Source organism: Rhineura floridana, chromosome 7 (assembly GCF_030035675.1).
Source record: "Rhineura floridana isolate rRhiFlo1 chromosome 7, rRhiFlo1.hap2, whole genome shotgun sequence".
NCBI lineage: Eukaryota > Metazoa > Chordata > Lepidosauria > Squamata > Rhineuridae > Rhineura > Rhineura floridana.
The window spans coordinates 36,099,246-36,117,771 of NC_084486.1; the positions used below are offsets into that span (position 1 = coordinate 36,099,246).

At 44.0% G+C, this 18,526-nt stretch overlaps 1 protein-coding gene across 15 annotated transcripts in view; it reads right to left on the bottom strand.

Annotated features, from left to right (window-relative positions):
• Nucleotides 1-18,526, bottom strand: part of CDH23 (cadherin related 23) — a 785,528-nt gene that overhangs the window by 117,580 nt on the left and 649,422 nt on the right. For 14 of the 15 annotated variants that reach the window (XR_009763949.1, XM_061635238.1, XM_061635232.1 and 11 more), the window contains 4 exons: nucleotides 13,269-13,418; nucleotides 4,076-4,204; nucleotides 2,676-2,804; nucleotides 481-708 (listed from right to left, as the gene is read on the bottom strand). Coding sequence is in view for 14 of the 15 variants with exons in the window: in XM_061635238.1 (XP_061491222.1) it covers nucleotides 481-708; nucleotides 2,676-2,804; nucleotides 4,076-4,204; nucleotides 13,269-13,418 (636 nt within the window). In the remaining variant the exon portion in view is untranslated. Of the gene's footprint in view, nucleotides 1-480; nucleotides 709-2,675; nucleotides 2,805-4,075; nucleotides 4,205-12,752; nucleotides 12,988-13,268; nucleotides 13,419-18,526 lie in introns of those variants that run through there. The other variant, XM_061635241.1, reaches the window with a different exon arrangement.

Genomic DNA, 18,526 nt, shown 5'->3' on the forward strand with positions numbered 1-18,526 from the left:
ACCTGCTCCTACCCAATCCTGTACATTTAGTGTCAATATTGCTAGCCACAGTGTTGAAAGGGAGGATGAAAGGTTATGTTCAGGATCCTTGTTCACCACTGTGTCTATATAAAAACAATATTTTACTGACAGCATATTCATACGATATGAGAGAGGACTTGTTTTGTTTCATCTCTGAGTTCTAACAAGCAACACAAACCAGATACCATGAATATAAAATGGATAAATCCCTACAATTATGATAAGCATATGTTGTGTGTGTGTATATGTATGTGATCTTGATGTGGATGAGCTATATATTGAATTTGACAAAGTTGCTAACATACACCCAGCATTTTCAAAATAAGCTTGCAGTTTCAGAACTAGATGGAACTAGGAAAATTTCTGCTGCTCATAGGACCTTTATCTCACAATAAGAGCATTCAGTAATTCTCAAGGGTTTTGCCAATCATAAAGTGTAGTATCATAATCACCACCTACCGAGAGGGCTGGGTTGCCTTCATCTTCCACAGTGATCACCAGATGGTAGAATTGTTGTTTCTCACGGTCTGGAGGGGAAGGGCGGGTGGCGATTTCCCCAGTCACTCTATCCATGCGAAAGGTCAGTTCCTCATTCCCATGAGTGATGTAGTAGGAGAGGACGCTGTTGAGCCCACTGTCCCTGTCAGTTGCTCGCACCTGAGCCACAGCAGTGCCTCCACCCACATTCTGTGAGTACCCAGAGAAAGGGAGATAGTATGGGAAGAAGTGAAAATTAGTCAGGCTTTGTTATTTAGACATATACATTAAAGAACACTTCTCTCAAAAGTAGAACAATGCCATAAAAATGAGGTGTGGATTTGGGATTAAGCAACAACTACTAACGTACATCAACTTGTGCAGCAATCATGTTTGGTTATATTGTGTTACTTTACTATCAAAATCCTCTTGAAGGATAATTTCTCCACAATAGCTCATGTGCTGACGGGAGAACTTTATCATATCACAGCTATTTGTCCAATTTCAACCCTTGTGGGCATGATCGATCAAAAGGGTCATACATACAGTCCCTGCTGAAACAAACAGGAGCCCAAGAAAAGCACAACAGTACTCTTATACAGCACTTGTTTACTTCAACAGGACCTTAGGAGACTTTCCTGGTGGATTATGCTCCAAATGAATACAGGGATAACATGAAAAACTATAACTCAGGCAGAACTGAGGGAATGCTGAGGGAATTCAATATATATGGATATTTATACATATGGATATCCTGCCCTTCCTCCCAGAAGGAGCCCAAGGTGGCAAACCATAGAAATGTGTCGCTGAGTGAAAGATAAGTTGCTCCTGCTTTTTGATAAGTTCCTCACTGCTACAGAGAAACTGGAAAAATGTGTAGCCTGCATCTCCTGCAGGCTTAGAATTGAGATGTGCAGGCCTCTCCTGAAAAAGGTGCTAAAAATATTCTCACCCTCTCTTGCTTTTCTCAAAATTCCTCAGCAGTTTTGTCTGAGCGTGAACCTCAAAATTGCACTGTAGACAAATAATGATGATGCCATCTCTGATGCTTTACAAAGGACAGGATTGACAGGTCCCTACCCTAAGGAGCTTGCAATCTAAAATAGGCATAGGGAAGCTACACAGGAAGGAAGAAATGGAGGCTTGGATAGGCAAAGTGAGAATGTGTGATTATTTCAATTACACATAATTTGGCTTAGTTACAGCAAGGTACATGGGCTGTCACTAGAGGAGATGATACAAAGGCTTCCTGAAGGAGGTGAGTTTTGAGGAGAGACTTAAAGAAAATATGAGATGGTTGCATGGAGGCATACAGGGTTACAATTCCAGGCATAAGGGGAACCTAGGGGAAATAGGATGAATCGTTTCAGGAAGCAGGCAACATTTGGATGGCTGAGAGTGGTAGAGCTGGATAAGCAAAAGTCCCAGAAAAACAATGATAACTTTACTCAGAAAGCAGAGAACTTTGGGCTGGGTTCCTACTAATCAAGACAAGTGGGACTTTGATAATCTACACAAGAACTCCCTGAATGGCCTTTGATTCTGTTGCTCAGTTTCTACAGCTTCCATTTTAAACCCCTTCTGCTTCTCTTATTCTCTATTCTGGTTTTGCAAATACAATACGAACTCTAAAGAGGTCATGAACACTGCAGCTGGATTAAAGTCAGTACATCAAGTACTTTTATAAAAATGTTCAAACAGAATTTTTGTTTCCTTAGGGTTGCTTCCAATGAAGTTGTTCCATTCATGCAAGGACTTCTGCTGGCATAACAGAACTTCCTCTCCCTCTCCTTTTCCTGCGTACCACCACACCCTAGAAATCTGCTCCAGAGAGTTGGGGAAACCCACAAAATAGATTGGGGGGGCATGGGAGGAGGAGAGTGAGGGGAAGTTCCATTGCACAAGTCTTGTGTGAACAGGATGGCTACACTGGATACAACCCTTAGCACAGAAATTATATCTATTATCTTATTAATTTGGTTGGCAGCCGGGCACAACTACCAGGGCACTGCTGCCTGACCTAGAAGCACATTGTCAAACGATATTCTTAAGTAAGCGTCTACATATGTTACAGAACATGGTGCACCCAGATCTTGTGCACAAACAACTTTCATTACAGAAAGAAAAGACACGGCCATGAGGCTCTGTGTAGAAAGCCAGCAACCAGAGAAGCTTACCTCATTTACACTAACATTGTATCCATATGGGTTGGCAATGACTGGTGGGTTATCATTAACATCCAATATATTAACTCTTAAGGTGTGCTCTTTTCTGCGAGGTGGGACACCTTTGTCAGCTGCTTGAATCTGGAATGTAGCAAAAAGGTTATATCCGGAGAAAAATGTAATAGTTTTGGTCAAACCTATTCAAAGCAGACAGCTGAAAAGTCCACTCTGCCTCTTTTCTATACAGTCCATAGTTGTGAGAGCATGTCAATTCTTCCCCACCTCCTATGTATGTAGCTGGCAAGGGCTAGCAGCGAAGGGCAATGGTACTTGACTGTCAGAACTAGCATCCACCCCTCACTGAAATGGAGAAGAGAATGTCCTAACACTTAAATGTTTCAGATCAATGAAGCTCCTGGATGCGCTAAGCTTCGGCTATGGGGCGGTATACAAGTGCAATAAATAAATAAATAAATACCCCCCATATACAATCAAGGCAACATACTTGTACTCAATAATTGACAGTACAAGAGCCCTGTGCAGCTTTGTAACAAAACAACTATGACTCCCTATTCAGCGATCAGCACTGTCCTTAGCATGTGTGGTAACACCATGTACAGAATGAATCAACACAGAGACAGTCAAATACCCTGTAGCTGTATGCAAGATAATTAAACAGAGCAATAGTAATTTCAGTGAACAATCTCAATGTGGTCCAATGGATACAGCCTAGTTTGGCAGTCAGTGTTACCTTACCATCAGCGAATCATTTTGAATAGAAGATAGCGAGTGGTAGGCTGATCATCTCTTCTGGAGGCATCCCATCAAGTTTAATAGATGCCTCTATCCTGTCACACACATTCACACTATTTAAAATGGCTGCAGCAGATTGTGTGGCCTTGGGAAAGTCACTGTCTCAAGCTACCTCACAGGGTTGTTGTGTATATAACATTCCACTTTGGAAGAAAATATACAAAATGTTTTGGAAAAAACAGTGCAAAGTAGGCAGGGACAGGAGGTGATACATCTGCTCATTAGAACTGCTGCTGTAAGTCCAGTTCTGAGTCAGATAATTGCAAGCAATTATAGTCTTACTAAACCAATTAATTTGGCAATGAATTTCAATTTATGTCTCATATCAATTTTAATCTATTCAGATCAGGAAAAATATATTATTGCAAACAGATTTGTAATTCAAAATATAAGGAAGGTGTGTTTTTTCTTATGTAGGTCAACTCAGTCAGTGAAATAATTAGTCATACAGTAAACATGCAAAGGGTACACTTAGTAGAATTACAGAGTCTAGACAACAAGTTGGCTAAACACATTTGGTATATAAAATTGCTTGCCTCGACCCCACAAATGGTGTGATTGTGCAGCATGCAACTAGATCATGGGCATCACTTATTTACCTTTAAGGTGTAGTGTTCTATCACTTCCCGGTCCAGCGGTCCGGCCACAAACACTTCTCCATAGGTGTTGTTGGTTGTACGGATTTCAAAAGCCTTGCCTATGTTTCCCGATACTATAGAAAAAGTCACCTGCACACAAAAAATAAAAATAAAATCACAGTGGATGGGATGTTTAGGGGATGTGAAGAGCACCCTGGTCCATTGCACAGAAGGTGAACAAAATTATAATGTGTCATAAAATCATAAGTGGCTTTTCTTGAGTGCTAAACATCACATATGTATTTCTGATAAAATCTAGAGTCAGATATTAGCGAGCCTATAAATACAATGCTTATAAAAATCTACTATAATTCAAGCCCCAGATCAAACTCTATGTATTGTTCTGAGTAAAAAATGAGAACAGAAGAGTCCATAACACACAATAGGCTTATTAGTGCTTAGCACGACAACAGCCAATTCTGCGCAGCTGAAGGGCAATTTTATTCTCATGTATACATTTAATCCAGTCCACAATTTAGTCATTTGTGTGTTTGAATGAATGAATGAATGCAACTGTGTGTGTGCGTTCACTTAAGGCACAGGACTGGGAAATAAAGGCTGAGATTTATAGAAAAGAGTGTTGGTTGGAAGTAAACATAGATAGGTATGTGTAGAGAAACAAGGAGTAGGACTAATAATTGTGCTAAGTTATGAAGAAGTTATTTGCTCTTAAGTATTTAGGCCATGACTATTAAATTAAATCCCCCTACAGAACTACCTTGTTTTTACAGAAACTGCAACCTCAGTTTGAGTTTTTTTTCTTCTACGATGAGAGTTTGAAACTTGTTTTTAAATGCACACACACATTCAAATTCTATTAAGTATTTTCCTCCTCTGCAGATTTCCAGTAGGGGTGTGTACTAACCACAAGATTCAATTTGGACTCCGATTTCGTGCTTCTGAAAACAGCCTGCCTTGGTCTGAAGCACTACTGAGGCTCTTGATTTGGCATGCGGTCTGAGTCTGCTTAGGAAAAATAAAGCTTTATTTGTCCCCCAATCCATTATTATGGGGATATCAAAATGTCTGTTTATTTATTTTATTTATTTAATTTAATTTATATACCGCCTTAAGTCCGAAGGCTCTCTGGGCGGTTGCTGTTTGCTTGTGACAGAGGTGGATAAAATTTGCAGGCACAGCAGCCCCTCCAGAGGGGACAATGCCTGACAAATTACAGGCAAATATGTTCGGGGGTTCTTGTGCTGGACAGCTTACTGAATCTTTTTCAAGAAGGAACAATCTATAACTTTCATCAATATTGGATTACACGGTAGACTCCCTCCCCCAAGGGGATGAAAATTATTGAATTTCAGAATAAACCTGCAGTGGTCTTCCTGCAAGGGCAGAATTTATAGATGTGGGATGGTTAAAAAATGAATTGCTTAATTTCTCCAATTATTTTCTGGACAATTGTTATGAAAATAGCAGATATGAGAAAGCTACCCCTAGCTAAGAAACCTGCCAAATTGCAGACAGATAGGTCCAGGTTTTTTTTCCTGCTAGGAACCTTTAAAGTTTATGGGAGGGGGAGAAAAGACATTTGGTCTTACCATGAAATGCTTTTCTCTGTGCATGTCAAAGATGACCTCAGGTGGGGGTAGCCAGCTCCACCTAGCAGGTGAAGGCAGAGAAAGCGCTATTCAGTTTTGCAGGGACTTCCTGCTTCCTGTGGCTCCTTATCTCAGTTCTTTATGACAAGCAAATTGGACAAGTACAGACTTAACCTGTAGAAAACACAACTGAAAAAAAATAAACAACACTCACACACTCTCTGCTAAACCCAGGCTCACTTAAACAACTATGGCAGCCCAGCCCTCATAGGGAGTGGCCCTGAGGTAATCTTTGACATGCACAGAGAAAACCGTTTCACGGTAAGACCAAATGTCTTTTCTCCTGTGCATGTCAGGTGGGACATACCAAAGCTGACCCATGTAGGGCGGGAATATAGCTGGGCTGTAACAACATTATTGGTCTGGGAGAACGTGCTGTAGCACTCTCCTCCCAAAGGAGGAGTCTAATAATTCTGTGCACTAGGCGAAGAGATGGGAACAACTGGCTCTTGGCATGATTGATTAAAGGCCATGATCCTTCAGACAGGCTAAGGTGATGTGTAGATCCTCCCATGATTTGTGAATCAATGACAATCAAATTAGGAAATCTTCTAGGTAGGGAAAAATGTGTACTCCCTGCGTCCTAAGGCATGCCATCAGGGTCACCACAACTTTGTGAAGACCCTGGGGGTGGATGATGGACCGAAGGGCCTGGGCCTGTATTGGAAATGGTTTCCCTCTATCGCGAACTTGAGATAGCATCAGTGATGTGGAAAAAATAGGGGTATGCAGGTATGTCTCCTTCAAGTCTATTGAGGTGAGGTAAAGGTGTCCATGCGAAACTTGTGGCATGTGACGTACTCGTTCAGGTTCTGCAGGTTGAGTACTACTCTGAACAAACTGTCTTTTCTTCCAACTGTAATGAGGAGTAAGTAGTTTCCCAAAAATCTCTCTCCTGTGGAAACAGGTTCTATTACTGCTATCTGCAGCAGGTGAGAGATTGCCTGGCGGATCCTCTCCTTTTTGTGTGGAGATGTCAAGCTGGGAGACGGTATGAACCTTGGGTGAGGCGAGGATGTGAATTCAAGATGTAGCCCATGCTGGAGGGTCTGCTGCACCCATTGGTCCAATGATATGTCCCTCCATCGAAGGCCGAACCAGTGGAGGTGACCTCCCACTGGAGTGGTGCTGGCGCCAGTACTGGTGTTTGTTTCCATGTGATAGGGACCTGAATCCGGTCCTGCAGCGGAACTGCTGTTGGTCCCTGACCTGGCTGCTATGTCTATTCCAGAAGGGTCGGCTAGGTCAGCCCTCCTTAGCCCTTCCTGATGGCCTGAAACCTCAAAAGAGCTGCGACATCTGATAAGGATGAGGGTTCTCCAAAAGGACCTTCTATCTCTTTTCCTGGTTGAGGGATTTCTTCTTTTCTTTAGATTCCAGGACATCTGCGAGGGTGGCGTTAGCCAACAACTTACCCCCTATGTAGGGTTCTGAGGCCCGAGTAGAGCAAGCCATGGAGTCTGCGTCCCAATGGTGCAACCACAGTGTCCTTCTAAGTAAAGGCACCCGCTCCCAGTGACCGTGTTGCAAATTATGTGGTGTCCATCGATGCATCAGTCATGAAGGTCATTGCCCGGGAGATTTTCAGCAGGGACTTGTGGACTCGAGCTGGGTCCTGCTATGGGCTGTTCTGTAAATCTTCCCAGCAGAGAAGCTCTAGTAAATGTGAAGGAGGCCAATACTGCCCTAATTGATAACGCGCTAGCCTTGTGGATTCTTCTGAGGCGCTGATCCACTTGTGTTCTGTATGGTCCTTGAAATGGGCAACCGAGTCCTTTGGGTTCAAGGACGGGCTTAACAATTTACTATGGGAGCATCTCCCAGCAAGGCCTTCAGCTGATCCATATGCTGTAGCTGCAGTGTATAATATTTATTGGTGTTGGAACTGACTTCTTGAACTGCAAAGGGACACTGAATCCCAATTCGATTAAGGATGGGAGTTTCAGCACCCTAGATTTGGGTTATTGGTCCAGACACATGACGGAAACCTTCGATGCATCTTGGGCTGGAGAATCTTCTAGGGAATTCAAACTCGGTGCTCCTGTTGCCTTCCACAAGAGGGGAAGAAAGTGGGCTCCTTGGAAAATCCTGTTGGTAGAAACCTCTTCAGGTTCCGAATCCCTGCTCCACTCTTCCTAGTCCAGAACAATCGAGTTATTGTCTGGGTCTGTGCTCTGGTCTTCCACATAGCCATCGTGTCTGCCTTGAGCAGCTGCATGTGGATCTGGTGATGTGCAGTTGGTTGGTGGTGGTCTTGAAGCTACAGACGCATGCAGTGGGTCGGAAGCCTGAATGCACTGAGCCCTCCCTGGTTTTGGGAGCAGGGTCTAGCAGCCCCCCTGTCTTCTCCAGGACACATTGAAGAGACTGCTGAAGCCGACAGGTCTCTGGCCAAATCTACTAGCCAGGATTCCCTCAGTTGTTCTTTCAATTGTAGCATCAGGGATGAAAACTGCAGTTGCACTTGGTGAGCATGGCCACATGATGGATGCACACACCCCATTTAGACTCCTGCAGGGATGTAAGTCAACTGGGAGCCACTTGAAATCCTGAGAAGTCCTCAGGAGAAGATGTGGTGGAGAAAATGCAGATTAAAATGTAGGATGCCCCCCCTTCCTCCTTAGAGAGAGGTTCCTGGTCTCTTGCAGTATGCAAGCAGAGCTGTGGATATTTTGCATGGGTGCTGTACATCTATTGCCATCATCCTGGCATACATCACCATCCTGCCTATTCACTTCCGTAGAAGATTCTTCTGAAGCCACCCTGCCCAGTTGAATACATGCCTCAGCAACCTCCTGCCTGCTGGTGGAGGGGCGGGCTACTGCTGACTCAGCAGCTACCTCTGACATCTGGCGGTCTGTGACTGGCAGGAGTGGTTTGGCCTTCTTGGTGGGAACCACTGATTCCGTTGTTGCCTTCCCCATGGGAGCAACGTACGGTATGGGTCTTATGGTTGGCAGCCACAAATGGCTCAGTTGTAGGGTTGCCAGGTCAGAAGTATCCCAAAACCTGAGATTTTAGGGGGAGGCCCAAGTGATGTCACGGGGCGGCCCCAAGTCATGTCACAGGGCGGGCCCAAGTGATGTCACAGAGCAGGCCTGAGTGATGTCATTAAGCATGATACATTAAGCATCAATCACAGTTGCTTGGAGCGTACAATTAAAAAAAATCTGACTGGAAATTAAGCTAGACATCTTAGCTAAAAGATGGAGCCTTCAGGCCAGGCCAGTCACCAGAAGGCCACTGTAGGAAGAAAGGAGCCTAGTGTTGTGGAGACGTTAGAGGGGAGCATTCGGGAGTAAAGATGGATGCCCCTGAAGGCTGCAATTCTAAACACAAGTACTAAGGGACTAAGCCCCATAGAACTCAACAGGACTTACTTCTGAGTAGATATAGTTTGGGTTGTGCTGTTGGTAAAGCTTGACTAGGGATTCTCTGCAAAGACATCCATATCCAAGCTGGGTTGGCAACCCCCTGCCTGGAATGCCCTGCCCTTATCTTTTAATGTGGCTGCTCCAAACTTCTTTACAGATTTGACCCTTCACTTCAGAAAGAGGTCTGAGAAATGAGTAAGAGTAACAAGATTCTCTACCCTTTCTGTCTGCATAGATGCCCTCATCCTTCCCCTGCGCCCAGCAGAAGCTCTAGGCCAGGCGGGATGCAGTGGCATCTCATAGAGGACACCCTCCCCTTTCATGGGGTGTATGATTTGTCCTGGCCCAGAGCAGATTTTGGGGTGGGCACCCCCAATTACTTATTTTTCCTGCATGTCTTTTTCTGCTTTGATTTTGTATAGATGCCGTCTTCTGTGCCCTGTGCCCAGCAGAAGCTCGGGCCAGGCAGGACGCAGTGGCATCTTGTAGAGGACACCCTCTCCTTTCCTGGGGTATATGATTTGTCCTGTCCCAGAGCAGATTTCGGGGTGGGGACCCCTAGTTACTTATTTTTTCCTGTATGTTTTGGTCTGCTTTGATTTTGCATAGATGCCCTCCTCGGTGCCCTGCACTCAGCAGAAGCTCTGGGCCAGGCGGGACGCAGTGGCATCTCATAGAGGACACCCTCCCCTTTCATGGGGTGTATGATTTGTCTTGTCCCAGAGCAGATTTTGGGGTGGGCACCCCCAGTTACTTATTTTTTTCTATGTGTTTTTGTCCATTTTGATTTTGCATAGATGCACTCCTCTGTGCCCTGCACCTAGCAGAAGCTCTGGGCCAGGCGGGACGCAGTGGCATCTCATAGACGACCCCCTTTCCTTTCCTGGGGTATATGATTTGTCCTGTCCCAGAGCAGAGTTTGGGGTGGGCACCCCCAGTTACTTATTTTTTCCTGTATGTTTTGGTCTGCTTTGATTTTGCGTAGATGCCTTCCTCCGTGCCCTGTGCCCAGCAGAAGCTCTGGGCCAGGAGGGACACAGTGGCATCTCGTAGAGGATACCCTCCCCTTTCCTGGGGTATATGATTTCTCCTGTCCCAGAGCAGAGTTTGGGGTGGGCACCCCCAGTTACTTATTTTTTATGATTTTATGACATCATTATGTATTTATGATAATATCATAAGCCTGATTATTTTGATTGCATAAATGTATTGTTATTCATGACGGGGAGAGTCCCCTGATCACAGTGATATATCATACAGGGTACCCCAACATATATTTTGGGGTTCAGAGACATGTTAAGTTTGGTTTGAAGTTGCTGTAGTTGTCAACTCTTCTTCTTTTTTAGTGTTTTGAACTTTCAAGCAAATATGGAACTGGGAACAAGGAACCAACTTCAGCATCATATCAGTTAAATAGATTAAACAGTCGTGGGGGCGGTGGCTGATGTTTTTGTGTATATCTTGGGAACCAGACCACCTAGAAACTTTTTTAAAAAAAATTGAAGCTGAGAGTCTGGAGATTAAGGGGTGCTAGCCAGAGAGGCCCCCCAAAAACCGGAGACTCTGGCCGAAAACCGGAGACCTGGTAACTCTACTCAGTTGGGCCTGTAGAGGCCTTCATTGGGCCTATTGCAACGTACGCGTGGGCCTACTGCAGCCTACTGAGAGGAGGGACAATGGGAGGGGGAAGGAAAGTGGATGCGGCAATGTAGCGACTTGGCGGCCTTTGTTGGGCCTACTGCAGCCTACTCATGGGCCTACTGTGAGGATGGACGAAGGGGGGGGAAGGTAGATGTGGCAATGTAGTGGCTTGGCAGCCGCAAATGACTCTGGTGATGAGGAGGTGACGTGGGATAGGCAGCCAGATAGCTGCTGGCAGTTGAGAGATGCTCCCCTGTGCTTGCTGCGGCCTCGGTTAAAGCGGGGGGGGGAAGGAAAGCCGATGCCTGATGTTTTAGGCGGGCAAGCCTCATTTGTGCGCCTGCCGGATCAAACCAACCCAATAGGAATAACAATTAACAAACAAATATAGAAATATACAGGCCTGAACCAAGAGAGCAGAGAGCGAAGTCAACCATCTTTGGTGAAGGCAGAAAGAACTGAGATAAGGAACCACAGGAAGCAGGAAGTCCCTGCAAAATTGAACAGTGCTCTTTCTGCCTTCAACCGCTAGGTGGAGCTAGCTACCCCCACCTGAGGTCATCTTCACACGCACAGGAGAACTAAAAGGCATTCCTTTTCCTCCCTGTGTTTTTTTTGTGGCACTGATTCAATCGAATTAGGTAGGTGCCTCTAGTAGGTGCTTTGGGTTTCTTCTGAAGCTGCCACACACCCTAATTTTCATATCCTTTTGTCTCTAGGAACTCCATTTTTTGTGAACAAAGAAGTATAGTGAAGATAATCTAATGGGATAACATCTTGTGAATTCCTCCTTAGATATGTGAAGCTAAACATGTATTAAGTGGAGGAATTACCTCCACATATTCCTTAGATATGTGGATGTAACAGTATACGTTTATATGGAGTTAACAGCAGATTTTCTATACATTTAAAATGAAGCATATGAAAGCAGCTTGTACCCTTTTTAGACTGAAACTGCTTGGGAAGTTCATAACAGATAATTATTTCAGGCAGCAAATTAAAGGAAAGAAAAAAATCACCTTAAATGTAGAGGGCTTCCTGTTTAATACAGAGAGGACTTCCTTTTAGTACATTGTGGTGGTGAGAAAGCCACCATCTGTTTTTTTCAGGTTTCTCAGGTCCATTGTCCCATCTGTCAGCTGCCAAACAGCCTTTTGGCACCAAAGGAACTTGTTTTAGATATTATTTTTTCATATGATCTTTTAGAGCCTGCTGCTCAGCCCTTGCCCTTAGAGTCTAAGTTATATTTAGCGTCAGCCATTCCACCTTGCAGGGAAACCCTGCTATTGAAGATTAGGGCCTTAGAGTCAGTTCAAAGAATTGAGGGGAACCAGAAGAACAAATGGCTGTTATAATGTGAAGTGGGTCTCATAGATCTGATTGGTGGCGAACTCTGCGAATCCAAAAGCTGTCATCATTGCCTTTTGCTAGCAGTCAAGACATCTGGCAATGGCAGCAGCAGCAGAGGTTTGCTTCTATATATTCCCCTCGAGAGGGTAAAATGTGAATTAGCTCTGAAGATGAAATAGTGTCTAGAGATACTTATTGAGCCATTAATAGAATAAAGTTACCATTTCACCACTCTCAATGGTTACACTAGAGCTTTGTATCCGCAAGAAAGGAGAGTGAAGAAAAAAGGTCTCGGGCAAATCCTTACTCATTTGTCAGGTGCCCCCTGCCTGCGCAGATGCTAGCAGAGATGGGCGCTTGCTCAAGATCCCTGTATTCCACCTGACCTCAACATAATTCTTTCTTTGGATATATAAGAGCAGCTCCAAAGAATATAAAAAAGATGTATCCTCTTTTGCTCCGAGTAAAACATCATATGGATTTTACCTTAGCAGCATTTCTCAACTAATGGTGAAAGGAGTTGGTAATGTGTGTGGGTGTGGGAATACACAAAAATTATTTATACTGGTGCTTGAATGTCATGTATAGCTGTGTGAGCCAAATAGCCCTGCATCTCAACCCCAACCAAAAGTTAGATGATAGAATCTCTAATACCACCTTCCCTCAATCAATAAAATCAAGTTTATTGATTACAATGGCACAGACGATTTAGCTGTTTGGAAGTTGGTATTTGTGGAATTCAAATGGTCTCTGTGTTCTGATGCTGCCCTACAAGAGATGCTTTGATGTGTAGTGCAAGATCAGGCCCTTCTTCACCAGTCCATGAGGCTTCCTGCATAGCTATTTCTGTAACCATGAGCAATGTGTATATCTACTTGGAAAGGATCTTGAGTTTAATCTGAAGCAGGAAGTATGTAAAAACAAAGAAACCAATTTGTCATAACAATTAGGGGGAGAAAACAGGCTTACAAATTATATCATGTGTATACTGCTAATGCCCTATACAAATTTTCAATGTTAATTGTCAGAGCGCTTAACAGAAACTAGGCATTCCTTATTTCTGATCCCATCCACAAATGACCAAAGTAGAATAAGCAAAATGTGACTGACCACCACATCCCAATACCTCTTGCTACTCCACAGGAATGGTACATTTTGAAGCTACACAATCATTGCTACCTGTCCATTGCTTCCTGCATCAGGGTCCCTGGCCAAAACTAGAGCAATTCGATGTCCAACAGAACTATCCTCTGCTACACTGACAGATGAGTCAGAAGTAATGTCAAACTGTGGGCTGTTGTCATTCTCATCCAGTATAGTGATAGTAACCTGTTCAATGGAGAACACAGATATGAACAAGAGCTTATACACACACACACAGACACACCCCACTCTCAGCAATTGGCCAAAACTTCATTAAATTGACCTGGTAATTTGAGGAGAAATGATTCATGAAATTGCCCCACCCCAACTTTATTTCTCCAAATTATTTAATGGATTCTTCAGCATGCTTATGTATAGTGTCTCCAGAATGGTGTCACTATTTTGTGCGAGGGATTCAAATGCATTTTGCAACTTTAGGTTTGTGCAATTAAAGTGGATTAAAGTGCTCTGTCATCCTAGTGCAACAAATCTACTTTTTTTAAAAAAAACTCAGAATTTCTGCAGTTAGAAAAAGTGATGGAGAAATGCACTGAAAATGGTGGGATCAACAAATGATAAAGGAAAGATATATAAACACACCACAAGCAAGTCAGAATGAATGCAGGATGAATGCTCATTGTCGTATAACCTCCCCTAAACAAATCAGAATGAAATCTCAATAAAGACCGGACATAAACTAACCACTGCATAAACTTTGTGCAAGCAAATCAGAAGGAATGCTGAATAAACAGTTCATCTGGAGGTGCCTTTCATAAGTCCCATTGAATTGCTAATCTCTGGTTTTCTTCTTCCCCCTCAAAGAAACACCACCAGCCTTTGGGACACCTTTTAAACCTTTGGGTCTTTTTGCAGAACATTCTTATTTTAAAAGAGAAATAAATCCAAGTATATGAAAAAGATTTTCTAGGAGTTCAGGTTTTAAAATACGGTTGCATAGAATGGCACTCTGTGCCTTTAAATTTTTAATAAGCCTGCTTCAAACATTGCCTATTCCCTGAAAGTATATTTAATACTACATCTCTTCAAGAAAGTGAATGAATCTACAACAGTGTATTTTTCTGTAGATATTCCAACTGCTGTCTATTATAATTGTAGATACAGAATGACGCAGACATTTTGAATTTACTCAAATTGTTAAAAACATCTCAGAACAGGGCTTTCTGGGGAGAAAAACCCAAAATCAGTTGTGCTATGGCCGCCCTGACAGGAAACTCTGTAGCAGAGCTGATCCCAGCCAGCTTGCTATAAGCAACTATCTGTGCTATGTTCACAGGAAGCCTGTGCGACTAGCTGCACTACTGAGCTCCTGATGGGGAACTCAGTAGCACAACTGATTGCTGCAGGCTTTCCGTCACTGCCAATCAGCTGACTGACACTGAGAGCAAGCCTCCCTTACCAGGGAACAATTGGGAGCACTTCAAGGCTTACAGTTGTTCCTTGGCAGTTGTAGCTCCACCTGCCCCTCACCTGATGTCACATATGACAGCTGGGCAAGGTTTAGAGAAAATTGCATCGGAGGCCAAATTCAGGCCTGTGCTGGGCATAATTAGTCCCATGGGCTTGATGTTCCTCGCACATGGGCTAAGGCAATGATTTCCCCCACACGTACCACTTCAAAATTGCTGAGGGTCTTGGTGGTTCACTTAATGATTATTCCTGCCCTCTGTAGCCATTGTAATTCCATAGATCTCAAATTGTAATACAATATGCAATATAACAAATAAAATAAGCAATAAATACAATTAAAAATTAGTATGAATATTCAATGTAATAGATGTGCCATCTTCACAAATCCACAGATGGGCCACCTGAATGAAGCTTGCAGGCCACAGGTGGTCATGGACTACAGTTTGAGAACTTCTGGCTAAGGTAAAGGGTTGGACGAGAATTTCACCAGAATTGGACTTGGAACTGGACTTCCTGATAGTCTGCATGTTTGCTGTCTTTGTAAACTGATCTTGAAGAGTTCAAGTTTCCACAGCTTCTCCAGACATTGGATTTTTCCTCATAGTGAACTAGGAAGCTTCAGTGAGATACAGTATCTCTGTAACTCTCCCTCTTTACTTTATCTCTGGAGCTAGGGGAGGGCAGAAGTGTCCAATGAAGTTGCTATGAGGCGGAGTTAAAGGATGTCTCCCTAGCCTCCTGCCTCCCTTTCCCCCTTTGGTACATGCACAAAGCTGTGTTTCCACCAGTCAGTTGCCATGGTAATGGGGAGAAGCTGTTGAAGTAGAAGCCCTTCTGAAAGCTTTGAAAAAATGGGGGTTTCTATGGAAAGTTCAGGAAGGGGAGCTTCTCAAACCTCTCCCAAAGTGTTGCTCTTGAATTTCCATGGAATGATGACATATGACATTGCCCTGTTCAACTGCAACTTTGCTGGGCTCTCAATAAATGCATACAAAATTGTGTTGTTACACACACACATTGTCCTGCCCGAACACTCCGAAGTCAGTCACGAACGATGAGCTGTGCTTTTCTTTAACAGGTTTATTGAGAGATTTCCGTTCAGAGCGCTTCATAAATCAGCTTATAGGTTACACAGTGTTCAGCATCATTACTAGGTTTGACTAGACATGACTACACTGCATTAAGAAGTTGCTGCAGCAACTAATCTCACCCCCTCAAGTAAGGTTGGGCAGGCACCCTACTTGAGTGAACTTAGTGTCACTGCTGGGAGTGCACACACAGCCAAGAGCTCCGCCTCAAGGGAGCTGTTGCCACACGTTTTTGCTGGCGCTGGTGCCTCCATGAGCAAGGTGAGGGCAGCCACTCTGCCTCAACAGAACCCTCCTCATCAGAGGGAGGCGCGATGCACTGTGGAGGCGGCAGAGCGGGTGTGGGTAGAGGAGGCACTTCAGGCGGGATGGCAACTGCCTGACTGCGCTGGGCCTCCTCATGGGTAACCGGAGCTTCGGGGCAGAACTGTCACTGTCCAGAGCGAGAGAGTTCTCAGAGTTTTGGAGCACCTGACGGCTCAACATGGGAAGAGTCAGTCCATTCAAAGTCCTCCTCCTCTGCCATCTTGCTGCTCTACTCCCATTCTGCCAGGCCCATGACACATACACATACACACACACAACTTGTGCAATGTGACTCAAGAATGGGCAGCAACAAAGCCCAGTTTCAGGAAGTGGGGCAGCTGCATGCAGGAGACTTGGTGAGTCAGGATCTGGGCAGTGCATGTTTGTGTGTGCATCTCATAGACCGACTGCTCCGAGATTTATTAGTATTTATCATTCAACTTACATATTATTATTTATTATTATTATTTATTACATTTGTATACCGCCCCATAGCCGAAGCTCTCTGGGCAGTTTACAACAATCAAAAACATTAAATACAAATTTAAAAACACTTAAAAAAACTGATTTAAAAACACATGCTAAAAAATCTTGCTGCCTTCTCAATCCCACCCTGGACCCATTGGTTTGTGAAAACTACCGACCGGTTGCAAATACCCCCTTTTTAGAGAAGGTGATTGAGAGGGTTGTGGCACAGCAACTGCAAGTACTCTTGGATGAAACAGATTATCTTAACCCATCCCAGTCTGGGTTCAGGCCTGGTTATGGGGCTCAATCGGCCTTGGTCGCCCTGATGGATAACCTTTATCGGGAGAAGGACAGGGGGAGTGTGACCCTGTTGTTCTTACTTGATCTCTCAGCGGCTTTTGATACCATTGACCATGGTATCCTTCTGGGCCAACTTGGTGAGATGGGTATTGGAGGCACTGTTTTACAATGGTTCCGATCCTATCTCCAGGGTCATTCTCAGAGAATAGCATTGGGTGACTGTCTTTTGGCCCCCTGGCAGTTGTGCTGTGGGGTGCCGCAGGGTACCATCTTGTCCCCCATGCTGTCTAACATCTATATGAAGCCCTTGGGAGCAGTCATCAGGAGCTTTGGGGCGAGGTGTCAGCAGTATGCTGATGATACCCAGCTCTGTTTCTCTGTAACATCTGAATCGGGACAGGCCATGCAAGCCCTGGACCGTTGCCTGGACTCGGTGGTGGGCTGGATGAGGGCCAATAAACTGAGTCTGAATCCTAGCTGCGGTCGTTTCTGGAGCGGGATAGCCTGACCACTGTTGTCCATGCACTGGTAACCTCTAGGCTGGATTACTGTAATGCGCTATATGGGGGACTGCCCTTGAGGTTGGTCTGGAAGCTGCAGCTGGTGCAAAATGCAGCGGTGAGACTGCTCACTGGGGCAGGGTATCGCCAACATGTCACCCTGCTGCTGAAAGAATTGCACTGGCTGTCCATTTGCTACTGGGCCAAGTTCAAGGTTCTAGTTTTGGCATACAAAGCCCTATACAGCTTGGGACCAGGATACTTGAAAGACCGTCTTACCCCTTATATGCCCAGTCGATCACTGCACTCTGCAGGTGAGGGCCTCCTGCAGATAACATTTTATCAGGAGGTTCGTTCTGCACAATATACGAAACGGACCTTTAGTGTGGCGGCACCTACCCTGTGGAATTCCCTCCCTTTGAATATTAGGCAGGCGCCATCTCTGCTATCTTTTTGGGCCTTTTGAAGACTTTCCTCTTTCAACAAGCCTTTTAAGTTGAGACCTATCCCAGTCTGCATCTGTGTCAGAATTGTTTAATATTTTTTTTAATAATGTTTTTAACCCTTTTTAAGGTTGTTTTTTTTAAATATTTTTAATGCTGTTTTGTTTTAATGTATTATTAAGATTTATTTTTATGATGTTTAAAGTGTTTTAGTGCTTTGTTTGCTGCCCTAGGCTCCTGCTGGGAGGAAGGGTGAGATAGAAATTAATTAATTAATTAAATAATAATAATAATCTAAACACACCAGCCAGAGGCTGGAAGTATAGCATTATACTACACAGAGGTTAAAGAGGAACTCTGTAGGCATGCCCTTTAACCTTTGTAGCATTAACTATTTAAATGTCCTTTGATCAAACCAGAAGAAAGCAAAACTTGGTGGAAACAAAGAAAGACGGAGCGGGACTGCATTTGAGTTTGCCAGAATGCAGTCAGATTGGGACCAACATGCGAATCCCAGCCCTACTATCTCAGAGACAAAGGCCTTGGACTGAAGGACTAGGTAGTACCCCTAAGACTCCTGTATGGCTGAAAGAACAACAGCACAATCTAATTCAATTTATTCAGAAATAAATACCTCTCAGTTCAACAGGGCTTACTTCAAATATACACTGGGTTGCAGTCTAAGTGTAAAGCCAGTTAGTTCTAATGTGGGGTGTGTGATGTTCCTGTATGTGAATGTAATGTAAATATGGTAAGTGCAG